The following is a 13,307-nucleotide window of genomic DNA, read 5'->3' as shown; positions in this document are numbered from 1 at the left end:
GTGTACAGTTGTGAACTTGGATGTGTTAATAAGGTTTGTTTGAAAGATTAAGAACTACTCATCTACAGGTGCCTATAATCAGAGTGCCATTGGCAACTGCTTTTATTGAAATGTAAAATTAAACAACTGGGAAAAACACCTCAGACAGCAGAGAGACACAGTTACAGTGTGCCCGGGAGCAAATGCTAGTCTAGTTAAAGCCACGGTATTTGCTGAAGGCCCTTTCTTCACTGTCAGCCTGTTCTCTTGAAGCCAGCACACTTGTTGCTGTCCCAAGTCTTTTAGCAAGTGGCTGATGTCTCTTAGCTGACCCTGGTGACGGTTCTATCAGAAAAGCTCTACAACTGCCCTTCCTCAGCTTGAAGTGCCAGGGTGAGCAGTACTCGTGTGTCCAAAGTAGACTGGAAATGATCAGAGTCAGTTATAATAAATACCAGGTGAGTCTTAAGACTTGAGTAAATAAATACATGTTCCCCATCGTTCATTCATAAATAAGTTCAGGTCTCTGCAAGGGATGGGAATGCCCACACTGCTCAGACTGTGAGGGATGGGGATGCCCACACTGCTCAGGCTGTGAGGGACAGGACAGTGGGCAGCAAGATGGCACTGTGGGTATAAGTGCTTGCTGCCTACTCTGACAATCCAAGACCAGGGCAGGGGTGAAGGCACACTCCCTCTGTGGCCCATGCACACTCACACATTATTTTTTTAAAAATATGTCTAGAAGGAAAAGCTTTAGGTTGTTACAATTGTTTTATCCTTAAGCCATCAGGACCTCTGTGGAGTCAGTTTTTCAGTTCCCTCCCTCCTTCCATCTCGGTGGCTTCCCGGAGTCATCAGCCTTGGTGGTGGACACTATTACACACTGAGACAGGGTTTCTCTGTGTAACAGCCCCGACTCTTCTGGAAATTACTCTGTACACCAGGCTGACTTCCAACTCAGAGAACCACCTGCCTCTACCGGGATTAATGCGTGTGCCACCGTCACCTGGCTCCAAAGTTATATCTTTAAAGTGTAACGTCTCCAAATTCTGGAACAGGAATGTTATAGCTCTACTGACTTCTAGCTATTTGTCTTCCTGAAAGATAATAGAATACCATGTGCCTTTCCTAACAAGGACATTGCTAGCTCTGAGCCAGGCTGACATCTAATCTGTATTACTGACTAACTTCATAAACAATAGACACGGTCACTTTATCTTAGCATTATTGGTCAGTATTATTCACTATAACCCTTTAATTAGGTAAATGGAAATCTTCTCACAATCTTCCTGCCCAAAAGCTATTAATCTTTACCAACTCTGAAGAGTTTTATTTTTGTTTGTTGTAAGATGGTCTCACTGTGGTCCAAGTTGGCCTGGAACTTAGGGCAGTTCACCTGTGTCATCATTTGGAGTGTTGAGATTAAAGCTGTTGAACCACCATCCCCATCAAGGGTTTTGTTTTTAATGTTTATGGGTATTCAGCCTACATATTTGTATGTCTGTGTACCATGTGCCTGCCTGGTGCCCACCAAAGCCACCAGAGGGCATCAGGCTCCTGGGACTAGAATTAGTAGTTGTGGGCTGCCCTGTGGATCTGGGAATTGAACCTGGATTCCTTAGAAGAGCAGCTTGGTTAGCCATCTTTTCAATCCCTGCTTTTATATTTTTTGAGACATTCTCATGCAGCTCTGGCTATCCTATGTAGACCAGGTTAGTCTCAGTATTACAAAGATTCACTGCCTTTGCCACGTGAGTGCTGGGATTAAAGGCATGCACCACCACACTGGCTTTTAGCTGGAGTTCTATAAGAACCAATTTAGAATTGTGTTATGAAATTACATTTTTAGGGAAGAGTCTAAACAGTCAAATGGTGTAAATCTCCAGAAGCTTTGTTCTCTTTAATGAACTAGGAGATTTAAACCCAGAACTCTAATGAAGCTGTGATTCCCAGCACCAATTCCTTAGACTGGGACTCAGATGTTCAGGCTGAAATTCATGTATGGTTCTTTATTGTCATAGGATACGTAGGGAAGCCAGCACAAGGATGATTTCATTTCTCCTTAGAGAAAAGTTGGAATACTCTGGAGGGCCCTTTGTGGGTAGTTTGAAGTTCTGGCCTTTTACAGAGGAGCAGAAGGCCACGGAGTTTCCTAGGTAAAACCTTGCTTTGTTCAGTTTGGAGCTCTTAAGGCAACAAACAGTTCCCGGCCCTTGGCACCCCCTGGTCACATCAGCTGCTGACATTTTTAGTAGAGGTTTTTGAGGTCAGCATGTACAGGCCTAGAAAAAAGGTTTCCTAGATGTCTGTCCCTTAGCCTTCACTTCACAGCCAGTCAGTGGGGGAGGCACTAGAGGGCTTTTACTCTAAGCCTCCTTTCTATTTTTCTCATAGTTTTTACCAGTAGTCCTAGTGTCTTACAACTACTACCCCTCCCATTGTCGATAACTGAAGATTGACAGGCTTGCAGGCTTCCTGTGAGAGCTCCCAATGGCATGCAGGTCAATGTGGTGTGCAGTCCTTAACACTGGGCCTCAGAGGCGGCTGGACTCCAGGCGCTTGCGCAGATGGTTGGCAAACTCTATCTGGGTCTGCGATAAGACCTGGTTGATGATGGACTTCGGCAGCCACCCCTAGGGTAGAGACAAGAGCGCTGGGATCCTAGGCACACTTCTGTGCCTCACATAGGCAGTGTCACCTCAAACTTGGTCTAGTTTGCTACCCTATTGTTAAAGATAGGATTCCCAGCTGTCTGACCCTGAGGCATCTATGTCACCCAAAAGGTCACCTACGGGCCTAGGATCACCTCTTTTTAAATGGTCATAATTGTATATAAAACTGATTTTTTTAAAAAGCATGTTGGTGACGGGCTGTGGTGACGCACGCCTTTAATCCCAGCGCTTGGGAGGCAGAGGCAGGCGGATTTCTGAGTTTGAGGCCAGCCTGGTCTACAGAGTGAGTTCCAGGACAGCCAGGGCTACACAGAGAAACCATGTCTCGAAAAACAAAAAACAAAACAAAAAAACCAAAAAACCAAACAAACAAAAAGCATGTTACTATTTTAACTCAGGCTATCTTGGAAACTCAAATATGTGATCGTCCTACTTCTGCCCTCAAGTACTGAAATTTATGACACTGCACCCTGCTTTTTAGATGAAGTGAAAGTAAGCTTTCTCAAGCTTCCACTAGGACAGAAGAGCAAGCTGTGTTTACGTCCATTGCCTGTGACTATCAGAATGCAAGAGGGAGGAAAGCTGACAGGATGGCCTAGTGGGTCACAGCACCTGCCGGATAGTCTGACTTATGTTCCTGGGACCCAAAAAGGGAAGGAAAGCCCCAAGTCAGCAGTGTCCTCTGACTTCATACTGCTGTGACATGTGAACACCTACATTCACACATACACATTGTGCACACATAACTATAAAGGTTTTTTTTTTTTTGTTTTTGTTTTTTGTTTTTTTTTTTCGAGACATGGTTTCTCTGTGTAGCCCTGGCTGTCCTGGAACTCACTCTGTAGACCAGGCTGGCCTCAAACTCAGAAATCCGCCTGCCTCTGCCTCCCAAGTGCTGGGATTAAAGGCGTGCGCCACCACCGCCCGGCAACTATAAAGTTTTAAAGGTCAAGAAAAAATGCAGGAGGCTTCTCCTCTCTGTGGGGACAAGAGCATATTTCTGTTACTGCTTCCCACTCCCAGGCCATCTCCCTGCTTCTCACCTTGAGGTCAATGCTGAGCAGCCACGTGAGCTGAGTCTTTGAGGGACTTCCAGCCAGTGGGTGGAGGACCATGCAGGTGGGACCGTGTTCAGCCCTGGCAAGGCAGGAGGACAAGTTCGAATTCTTAGACTGGTTAGTTACACTTCTAGAGTTCCTTCAATTTTAATGTTCACCAGGAAGTACTTTACCAAAAATACTATGTAACAGTAGGTGTGAGTACTAGCTCATCAGAACCTGCTGGTTGTGGCCAGAGGCTTCCTGCTAGGCCACCATTGTTAGTACCCACAGAAGCCTGCTCCTAGCTTTGGAGAATGACTAGGATTCTTAGGAATTCCTGGGAGGATAGAACAAACCTCCTGGCTACGGAAGTGGGACTAAGAATTGGCTTCTTGGAGGTGGGGTATCAGGATTATAGCACTGCAGTTTGGACACCGCTGCCAAATTTTACCTGATGACACCGCTTTGCTCGGGCATCTCTCCAAAATGTGTGGCCATGCCTGCCAGCACACACGTGGAACCTCTGCGCTTGGTACAGCGCACGCTCACAAAGTCTCGGGGCCCCACCAGGTTGCCTGCTGCCGCAGCAGCCAGCTCATGGGTGATGACCGTGTCTTTTCCAATCTTCTGCAGGACCTAACACAAGGGAGTTGGAGTCAGGACTCAGCCAGTGGTAGGCTAAGCACCCATAGTTCAGGACTGCATTTGCTTGGCTCCCTGCCACCCACACATGCACTTTCCTCACCTTGATCTCCTTGACATTTGGGTTCCACTCTCCCATTGCCTCCATGCGGTCCACCAGTTCTTCATAGAGTCTGTCCATGGGCTGGTCTACCACCACCTCCAAGCGAAACACCTTGCCCACATCTGGCACCATCTTACTTAGCACTTCATCCCCATTCTCCTGTTAGGGACAAAAGAGAGCCATGGACTATGGTTAGAGAAAATGATTCCTAGCCTAGGTCTTAGACAATACTCGGAAAGGGGACAGCAGGTCTACGGTGAACATTAGGGTACCGGGATCTCTACCATGAGGATCCAGTAGGTAGACACTGCACCCACAAGCCTTGTGGGTCCACTCAAAGCTGGAAGGAGGTACCTTGCCTTGTGATGAATGTTGGTTGTATGGGCAGGTCCAACTAGAATGGCCCATCCTTCAACAGACAGACCTGGGAGTGTAGAACGTGTGATCTGTGACAGCTGATTACATACAGAGGATCTGGGCTTTTGGTTTGTTGTTTTGTTGGCTCAACATATGTCACTTTAGAAGAACCTGGGGCCAGAAAGTTTCAGTGATTTGCCCAGGGACTCTTAGCAAAGACCAATGCTGAGTCTATTAGTCTGTTAAATCCTATTGGTCTGTTTCCATGAAATAAGAGCCTGAGCAACAAGAGGCTTCATCTGAACTTTGGGTGAGGGACACAGTGTAAACTTTTGTTGAAGATAAGGTCACCAAAGTAGGTCTAATAATAGAGCCCCTGGTGTTAACATAGGTTCTGGTCTGTGTGTCAGGATGAGGTCATATTACCCACTGAGCTCATATACAGGGTAGGTTGCACAGTACAGAATGCATTGTAGTGCTTGTAATGGTGGGTGGTATGTCCTCTAATACGTGTGCTTTCTCCTGGATGAGTGGACAGCTTTCAGAGGGTAGTTAAAGAATAGGAGTGATGTTTCTTAGTGAGGTTTTACAGAGAAAGAGTTATCTGAGAACATATTCCTTGTTTGGCTTGTTTTGAGAAGAATCTTACTATGCAGCCCTGGCTGGGCTGGAACTTGCTACACAGACCAGGCTAGCCTTATACTCCCAGAGATCCACATGCCTCAGTCTCCTGAGTGCTGAGATTAAAAGGCATGTACCCTCACCCCCACCCGATGATAAATTCTTAGGAGAGTTCTCAGAGTAAAACTGCTTGGCTGTCTATCAACTGTGAATGCAGTGGGAATCCCAGCAGGCCTTGAGCACAGTAGTGAGACAGTCAGTAGCTGCAGGTTTCTCAGCCGCCTTTGCTTACCTGCTGGCTTTCCTTCTTCCAGCCTTCCCGGTTGTTGAGGATGCCCAAGGCCTTTTGCATAGCCACCTCTCCCTGCTGGATGTAGGACAGCTCCTGGTCACTGTAGAGTGTTGCTTCCAGTTGAGAACCTGTATTCAGAGCCCAGGAGAGAAAGAAAACCCAGGTCCAGTGTGCTAGCCAGTTGACAGCTCTCATCCCTTTGCCCTCTGAATATGTTCAGCCCTTAGAAGAGGCAAGATCAAAGCCATAGGGTCCCGCCTGCAGGTCAGGGTAGACACAGGAGTTATGTAACCACAGGCAGGGAACAGGCCTCATGAACAACGGCATCCTAAGACCCATCACCGGCAGAAGCTCAGAAAGCCCCACTATTTACCAAGCAGAGAGCTGCGACGCCGAACCTGGCCCATCCACCCAGGACTGGGATCCCTCAGTGCTCTCCGGTTCAGCTCTTGGCCAATGGCCAGCACAGCCTGGTGCCTCAGTCCTGCAGGGAGGGAAAGACATTTGTCAAGGAGCTAGAAAATTGCCACGAGGGGAGCCATTCTGTCCACTAATCCCATAAGTGCCAACTGACTGAGGAACACAGATCCCAGCAGGGACCCGAACTACAGCCACATGTCTAACTCCAAGTTTAGTGTTCAGCTTCCTCTAGCACTTCCAGGGCCCAGATATCTTTTCCATCTTGAAAAATAAGAGTGGGCTGGTCAGTTAGACCTGGCTCTACCAGGCCATAGAAGTTTACCTGGGCCTGTTGTTAACTAGATAGAAAAAGGCTGTTGAGGGAGTCACTGGATATTGAGTGGGATGTACTCTGTCTCCTGAGGGTTGCCCCACTATTAAGGTCTGCCTCTTAGCTATAGAGTGACAAGAGTCACCCCCACCATCCTTTGCCGTGTACTTCTGCTGCCCAACTCTCCTGTCTGTCTTCTGCTCATCTTCCCACACAGTGTCTCAGACTTGCCAGGCACTGCTTCTTAGAGTAAAAGCTAGCTTCTGTATTTTTTTCAACCAACGTGGCAAAGAGTTGCCTGGGACCCTTGGTACAGACTCAGTCCACTCCTGAAGGAAGGCAAGATCAGTACTAGCTCCAGAACAACTGGAGCCTTAGAGTAGAGGCTAGAAATTACAGAATTGGGGTGACATGTGGCACCTTAGTAACCATGTCACTTTTTCAGGCGAAAACCTGAGGTCCAGAGAAGAGCTTTACCCAGGCTCCCCCAGTTAAGAGGCACGGCTGGGATTGGAGCCGAGGTGGCCTATCCCCCACCCAAGATCTTTCCCAAAGAACTATGTTCCTAGAGGCTCTCGGCAAGCTCCCATGCCCCTGGAGACTCACCTTTCATGTTGCGCATATGTCTATAGGAGCTTCCGGCACACACCTTGAACGTAGCTTGTAACATGCTTTCTTGGTAGATAGATGTGGCTGTGCTGCAGCTGCTCTCAAAGATTGTTCTCCCTGAGCCTTTCAAGGTCCTGAGTCCTGCAGCTGGGGCTCAGATCCAGTGCTCTGCCTTAAATGCTTCCAGCGGAAGGCTGTGCATCATCATTTGAGATAAAAAAGCCATCAGTCATTGTGCAGAGGGTCAAGGATGGAATGATTGCCTCATACTGCGGTGCTGGCTACAGTGGGAGGGGGCAGACTGCGGAAAGGGCGTAGAGGACCTGACTCAGCAGGTAGGAGAAAGCAGTGGTCACTGAGATGGGGCAGGGAGCATATAGCATCTCCAAAGGTTTAAATATGGACTTCAAGGCCTGTCCTCAAGCTCCAGGTTCAGCATTCACTTAAATGCCCAGTGGCTGGGGAGGAGGGGAGAATCAAAAACTATAGAGAAACTCTGGCCGAGAAAGGGAGCCAGGGTAAAAGAAGCAAAGAATAAGTTCTTGCAACAGGACCAGAGCCAGGCATGGTGGCACACACCTTTAATCTCAAGTCTCCCAGACAGTGGCAAGTAGATCTCTGTTGAGTTCACGGCCAGCCTGGTCTACATATATTAAGGTTTCAGACAGCAAAGGCTACACAGAAAGACCCTGTCTCAAAAGAAAAAAAAAAAAAAAAAGCTGCAAGACCGGCAACGGAGGGTGTCAGTGGCTGGCTCAAAGACAAACAGGATGTCAGTGTCAGGGCTAGGGCAATAGCTCGAGTCCTCTGGCTGGCCTTGGTTCCTTCCACATGTGGCTTCCTGAGCACCCCATGTGTTCAGTTACTCATTTCTTTGCTCACCCATTGATACAAACGCCATTCTAACTTCTCATTCTGGGGACTGTCTGGATATGTATGAGATGACCCACCCAGTAAGCTCTCAAGGCCGAGCGGAACTTAGGCCTAGGTTTCACCCTGCAAGGGCTCTCGAAGCTAAGGGTGGCCAGCCCTGCTACAGGACTTGACCTGTACACAAAGGTGAGAAAGGAAAGAAATAACTTGGACATTGACTCCCCTCAGTCTCTGCAGGTATGTGATCCTGTGGTATTGGGCAGAGGTCCAGGAAACCTTAGAATTAACTGCCTCCGTTGATCCCAGACACACCAGGCAGGGAAAAGGACTGCCCTGCCAAGATCTCCTTTCCAGGTATCTTTGAGGCTACTTTTAAGCCGAACTCATACATCAAGAATGTCGTCAGTAAAGTCTAATTAGATTTGTTCTGCTCCAGACCTTGCCGCCAGCAGGTTACTTTTGTATCCTGTCACTACTGTCACAAGGCATGACAAGACCCACTCCTTCAAAGCAACTGGATGAATGGCTATATATGGAACCATACAGGACGGCTGAGGCCCACAGCCTGCATTCTTTCCTGGTGAGGTGGTGTGAGAGACCTTGTGGGAGCTACTGTCTTGAGGCCCCAAGGTCTAGTCCAAAGGCCTACTCTTCTGCCAGGGCTCATTTTGTCCATCCCAGCTTTCTGGTAGCTTGTCCCTCTGGTGCACACCCTCCCAATCAGTGCCCACGAAGAGGTGTAACCCAGTTCTTGATTCTTGTCTCTTTTGTGGGATTTAGACAAGTGTTGGGCTGGAGAGATGGCTCAGCAGTTAAGTCCACTCGCTGACTGCTCTTCCGGAGGTCCTGAGTACAATTCCCAGCCACCAGATGGTGTCTCATAGCCATCTGTAATGGGATCCAATGCCCTCTTCTGGTGTGTCTGAAGACAGCTACAATGTTCTCATTCGTGTGTGTGTGTGTGTGTGTGTGTGTATCTTTAAAAAAAAGTCTAACTTGGTCTGTCCTCAAACTTGCTAAGTAGCTCAGACAAGCCTTAAGATCCTGATTCTCCGGCCTTTAAGTAGGCTCTGCCACACCTTTTTCTATGGATTAATTCCCACAGGTACTACTTCCCTCTCAAACCCTTGTTAGCTCCAGCACTCAGTTCCTATGTGGACAGTGTTCTCATTCCTCTCTTGGGGCCTTACTTAGCAAGGCAGCAAGGGACAGAGGCACACCTTTACTTCAGGAAGCTCGCCCACAGGTGTTACTTCCAGCCCTCAGAGTCCCAGAGAAGACAGAAGTCTGCTGCTCCTTTGTCTGTGCCTAGGCAGAGAGGGTGCACTGGCAGGCTGGCTGGCCTAGTTGCGTTCTACTCATTGCTTGGTACACGTGCAGCCCCAGACACACGTGGGCCCTCCTTCAGGGAAAGTGGTAGGGAGCTGGGAGGGGGTTGTGTGGGACAGGCCATACAGATAATGTTCAAGGCCTTGCTGTTGCCATTCCGTGGAGAATTATGACATTCAAGGAGGGGGCAGTGTGGGCAGACGGGAACACTGAGGCGTACAGCTGTTGCTGATGTCAGAGACTGCCATTGACTCAGGGAGGGGGTGTTGAATGACCTCCCCCAGTGCCAAGACTTTCTTCCTCTTTTTATCCTTTCCAGGCTGAATGACAGCTTAACTCTTGCTGTTCCTCTGAGCAGAAAGGTCTGGGAATGCCCTCAGATTCTGGGCATCTAAATCTGGCATTCCCTTTTGATTAGAGCAGAGACTACATGGAAAGGAGACTGAATGGACAGAGCAGATGAGAAGAGGGAACAAGGCTTCGGAACAGAAAAGGGAACTCCATTAAGTATTCAATTACCCTACACTGAATGTCCACCATGTCACATAGATTCAAAGGTGAGGTGAGGTACTTTGCTCATACAGGGGTAAGAGAGAAAGGAGTACTACATAGAATATTCCTGCCTCTGCTTCTGTAAATGCTGAGATTAAAGTTATGGGTTGCCTTGCTCCGCATTGATAATGCCTCCCCCATCACACACACACACACACACACACACACACACACACACACACACACACACACACACACACACACACACACACACACACACACCCTCCCTGCCTGCCCTTGAGTTCTGTAAAGGCGTGCACTATTTTGCCCGGGTTTTTTTTTTTTTTTTTCTCCTTTCTTCCTTTTTTTTTTTTTTTTTTTTAAATTTTACTTTGGGCAGTGGTGGCGCACGCCTTTAATCCCAGCACTTGGGAGGCAGAGGCAGGCAGATTTCTGAGTTCGAGGCCAGCCTGGTCTACAGAGTGAGTCCAGGACAGCCAGGACTACACAGAGAAACCCTGTCTTGAAAAAAACCAAAAAAAAAACCAAAAAAACAAACAAACAAAAAAAAATTTTTTACTTTGGATTTGTCTTCAATATATGTCTGTGCACCACTTGTATGCCTGGTGCACATGGAGTCCCAAAGAGGACATCAGATCCCCTGGAATTGGAATTACAATTGTGAACTGCCACATGGGTGCTAAGAACCAAACTGGAGTCCTCTAGAAAAGTTAAGAGCCAGTGCTCTTAACTGCTGAGCCTGAACCATCTCTCCAGCCTCTCTTTAAAAGCTGAGTTCACCATATTGTGGAGGCTGGCCCTGCCTCAGTTTCCCTGATAGCTAGGAGCTACAGATGCATACCTACTTATGTAAAACTTACTTTTGATCCTAGGCCACTTGGTAAATGTAAGACCTGCTGAACAGAGACCAGCAGGCACCTACCAGGCAGTCTGGAAAAGGAGTTGGGGAGTGGTGATGTGTAAGGGAAATGGTGGCCACTTGAGTTCAATTCCTTGGAAGGCAGCTGGAAGAAGAGACTTAAGGCTCCTCTCCTAACATGACTGGGGCCCTAGCTCACTCTCCACCCCACGTTTCTGTGAGATGTCTTCAGACACCTGGAATCTGTGGCCTGCAGCTAAGGCAGTGCATACATCAGCTCTCCTCACCTTTTGGTATGCTACTGGTCCCTGGAGGGTCTGACTCAACTTGAGCTCACATCCATATACCGTTTATCCTTCAAACAGCTTTACAGTGAAACCTAGTATTAAAGGCATCATTCAGATGTTGGGGCTACAAGATCAAGCAGACACAAAAATCCCTTTACTTGGTTTTGTTTGGTCAAGAAAGGGTCTATGTAGCTCTTGATGTCCTGGAACTATGTAGACAGGCTGGTCTCAAAATCAGATAGACCCTGTCTCTGCCTCCCAAGTGCTGGGATTAAAGGTGTGTGTCTCCAGTAGTTTTATTTTAAGGACAAAGACTCATGTAGCCCAGGCTGGCCTCCAGGTCACAGTGTAGCAGAGGTTGGCCTTAAATTTCCAACCTTCCTGCCTCTCAACTGCTGGGATTATAGACATGTGGCCATGCATCAGAAATCCCAGTCTTAATCATTTAGAGATTGACAGTAAATGATGACAACTTTTGTCAGCTGTTGACAGTGAAAAATAAAGCTGGAAGGGAAATGGGTGGGGTAGGAATTTTGAGGGCTTTCTCCTGCTACTCTGATGCTGGGGGGCTAGAACCCAGGACCCTGTGCATGCTAATTGAGCTACCCTTCCAATCCTAGAGATGGTATTTTGAAAAGTTAGTCAAGGATAGTGAAACTTAAGCAGAGATCTGAAGTAAAAAGAACAGCATTCAGGCAGAGAGAACGTATTCCCACTTAGATGACATTCACACGGCAAAGGTAACCATCAGGGGTTGGAATCAAAGCTAGGACAATCAACATGTACTTCTTCCTTCCCTAGTTATAATGGACATATCAAACCAAACTATAATGTTTTTCAAGTGCTTGAGTCACTCCCAGAAACATGTACTTGATAGTACCTAGACACATACGTTTTACTTGTAACCTAACTTCATTATATATGATGCACTCTTTTTCTTGTTTTGCATTTTCTTTTGTATTCAGAATAGAGTGGAGAGCATGAAATCTAATATGAAGGGCCTAGGGAGACATTAAAAAAGCCTGAAGCAGACATGCTCAGTTGTTTGAGAATGCAGATGGCTCCGTGGCAGCACGCTGGGGATCTCACTCCCCCAAGCTGGTGGGAACTTTTAGTATGAACTGGATTTGCTCTGGCAATGACCTGTGGTCAGAGCTCTGCTTTTCAATACAAACACAAGGAAGGGCAGCTGAAGCAAGCCCCCGGCTGATAAGTCAGAATTAAGAGAAAGCAAGCAGTCCTGCCTGACAGTGTAACTTAAGTTCAATTCCAGGCTTCTGCATGATATGGACTGAAAACCTCATACAACTGAACCTTGCAAAGAATAGATTTCAAGGGGCAAGAATGTCCTCTCTCCCTTTATAAGTCGTATCTGTTATTACACTGGAATTGTTTGATGCTCAAATAATAGCTAAGTGACCTACAGCTCCTGAAGGTGCTAAATGTTCTGAAATAGCAGAGCTCGATTAGCCAGTCACTCTGCTGTCCCTGAATGAGGATGTCACTGCACTTAGGCATGTGACATGTGGACCTTGCATATTCTAAGCTAGCATTCTACTACTTACTAAGCCACCTCCTCAATCCAAGGACAGTAACTTCAAAAAGTATCTACTTAAGACCAACTCAACAAAAAAGAATTCATGTGCCCAATGACTTACAGGGTCGATTTTAAACACCTGAGAACAAAAAAAAGTGTATTTCATATTGCAGTATGAAAAAGTCCATAAACATCTTAGGAAAGAAAAGAGTACTATTGTCCAAAAAATTATAAAAAATGATGTATGTGAGATAAATTACTGAGAATCATTTAATGTGCCAATAAGCCAATTTCTACACTGTTGCCTCATTCCTCTCTGCACTAAACCACACTGCTTTTAAAAAGTGTCATCTGTCAGACTTACTACGCAATCATTACACTCTAACAAAATGCAGTGTCATTATGACTCAGTTGTTTCTAAACACCATTTGAAGGTTGGTTTTGTGTGTGTGTGTGGGGGGGTCGGGTTTTGTTGTTCTTGTGTATATGATCATCTAAGCAAAAGATGATCAAGACTTAAATGTAAAGGACTTGAAAGCCTAGATAACTTAATGTAAGATTGAGAAAAAAGCATATTATGAAGACATTCTTATAGTTTGGAAGAGCTGTGGGTAAAGCAGGGTTCAAGTTTTCTAAACCAAAGGCTTCTGTTGTAACCAGTTCCTTGAAAACCCCCTTCTCAAGCTTAACAGTTTATCAGGTACAAACATGACAATGGGAACGGGGACCAGCGGGAGAACAGAATGTCTTCCTGAGGAGCCAGCTATAGGAATAGCAGGCATTCTAGTGAATAGATACTCACGCCTTATGCTGCAGTGGGGAACTTTGTCTTTCACCAGAAGCAACTCCATTTTGCAACAG

The 13,307-nt window shown here is 46.7% G+C and overlaps 1 protein-coding gene across 1 annotated transcript; it reads right to left on the bottom strand.

Annotated features, from left to right (window-relative positions):
* Positions 1-73: 73 nt before the first annotated feature.
* Positions 74-7,226, bottom strand: Star (steroidogenic acute regulatory protein). The gene is made up of 7 exons (XM_034520596.2): positions 7,046-7,226; positions 6,083-6,193; positions 5,710-5,837; positions 4,440-4,598; positions 4,146-4,330; positions 3,698-3,791; positions 74-2,615 (listed from the first exon to the last, which is right to left on the bottom strand). The coding sequence occupies exons 1-7, from the start codon at positions 7,107-7,109 to the stop codon at positions 2,517-2,519; spliced, it is 840 nt and encodes a 279-aa protein (XP_034376487.1). The 5' UTR covers positions 7,110-7,226; the 3' UTR covers positions 74-2,516.
* Between the last annotated feature and the right edge of the window lie 6,081 nt (positions 7,227-13,307).

This window comes from Arvicanthis niloticus, chromosome 16 (genome assembly GCF_011762505.2).
Source record: "Arvicanthis niloticus isolate mArvNil1 chromosome 16, mArvNil1.pat.X, whole genome shotgun sequence".
NCBI lineage: Eukaryota > Metazoa > Chordata > Mammalia > Rodentia > Muridae > Arvicanthis > Arvicanthis niloticus.
The sequence above is the reverse complement of the archived record's forward strand: the minus strand, read 5'-3'. Positions and strand labels throughout refer to the sequence as shown.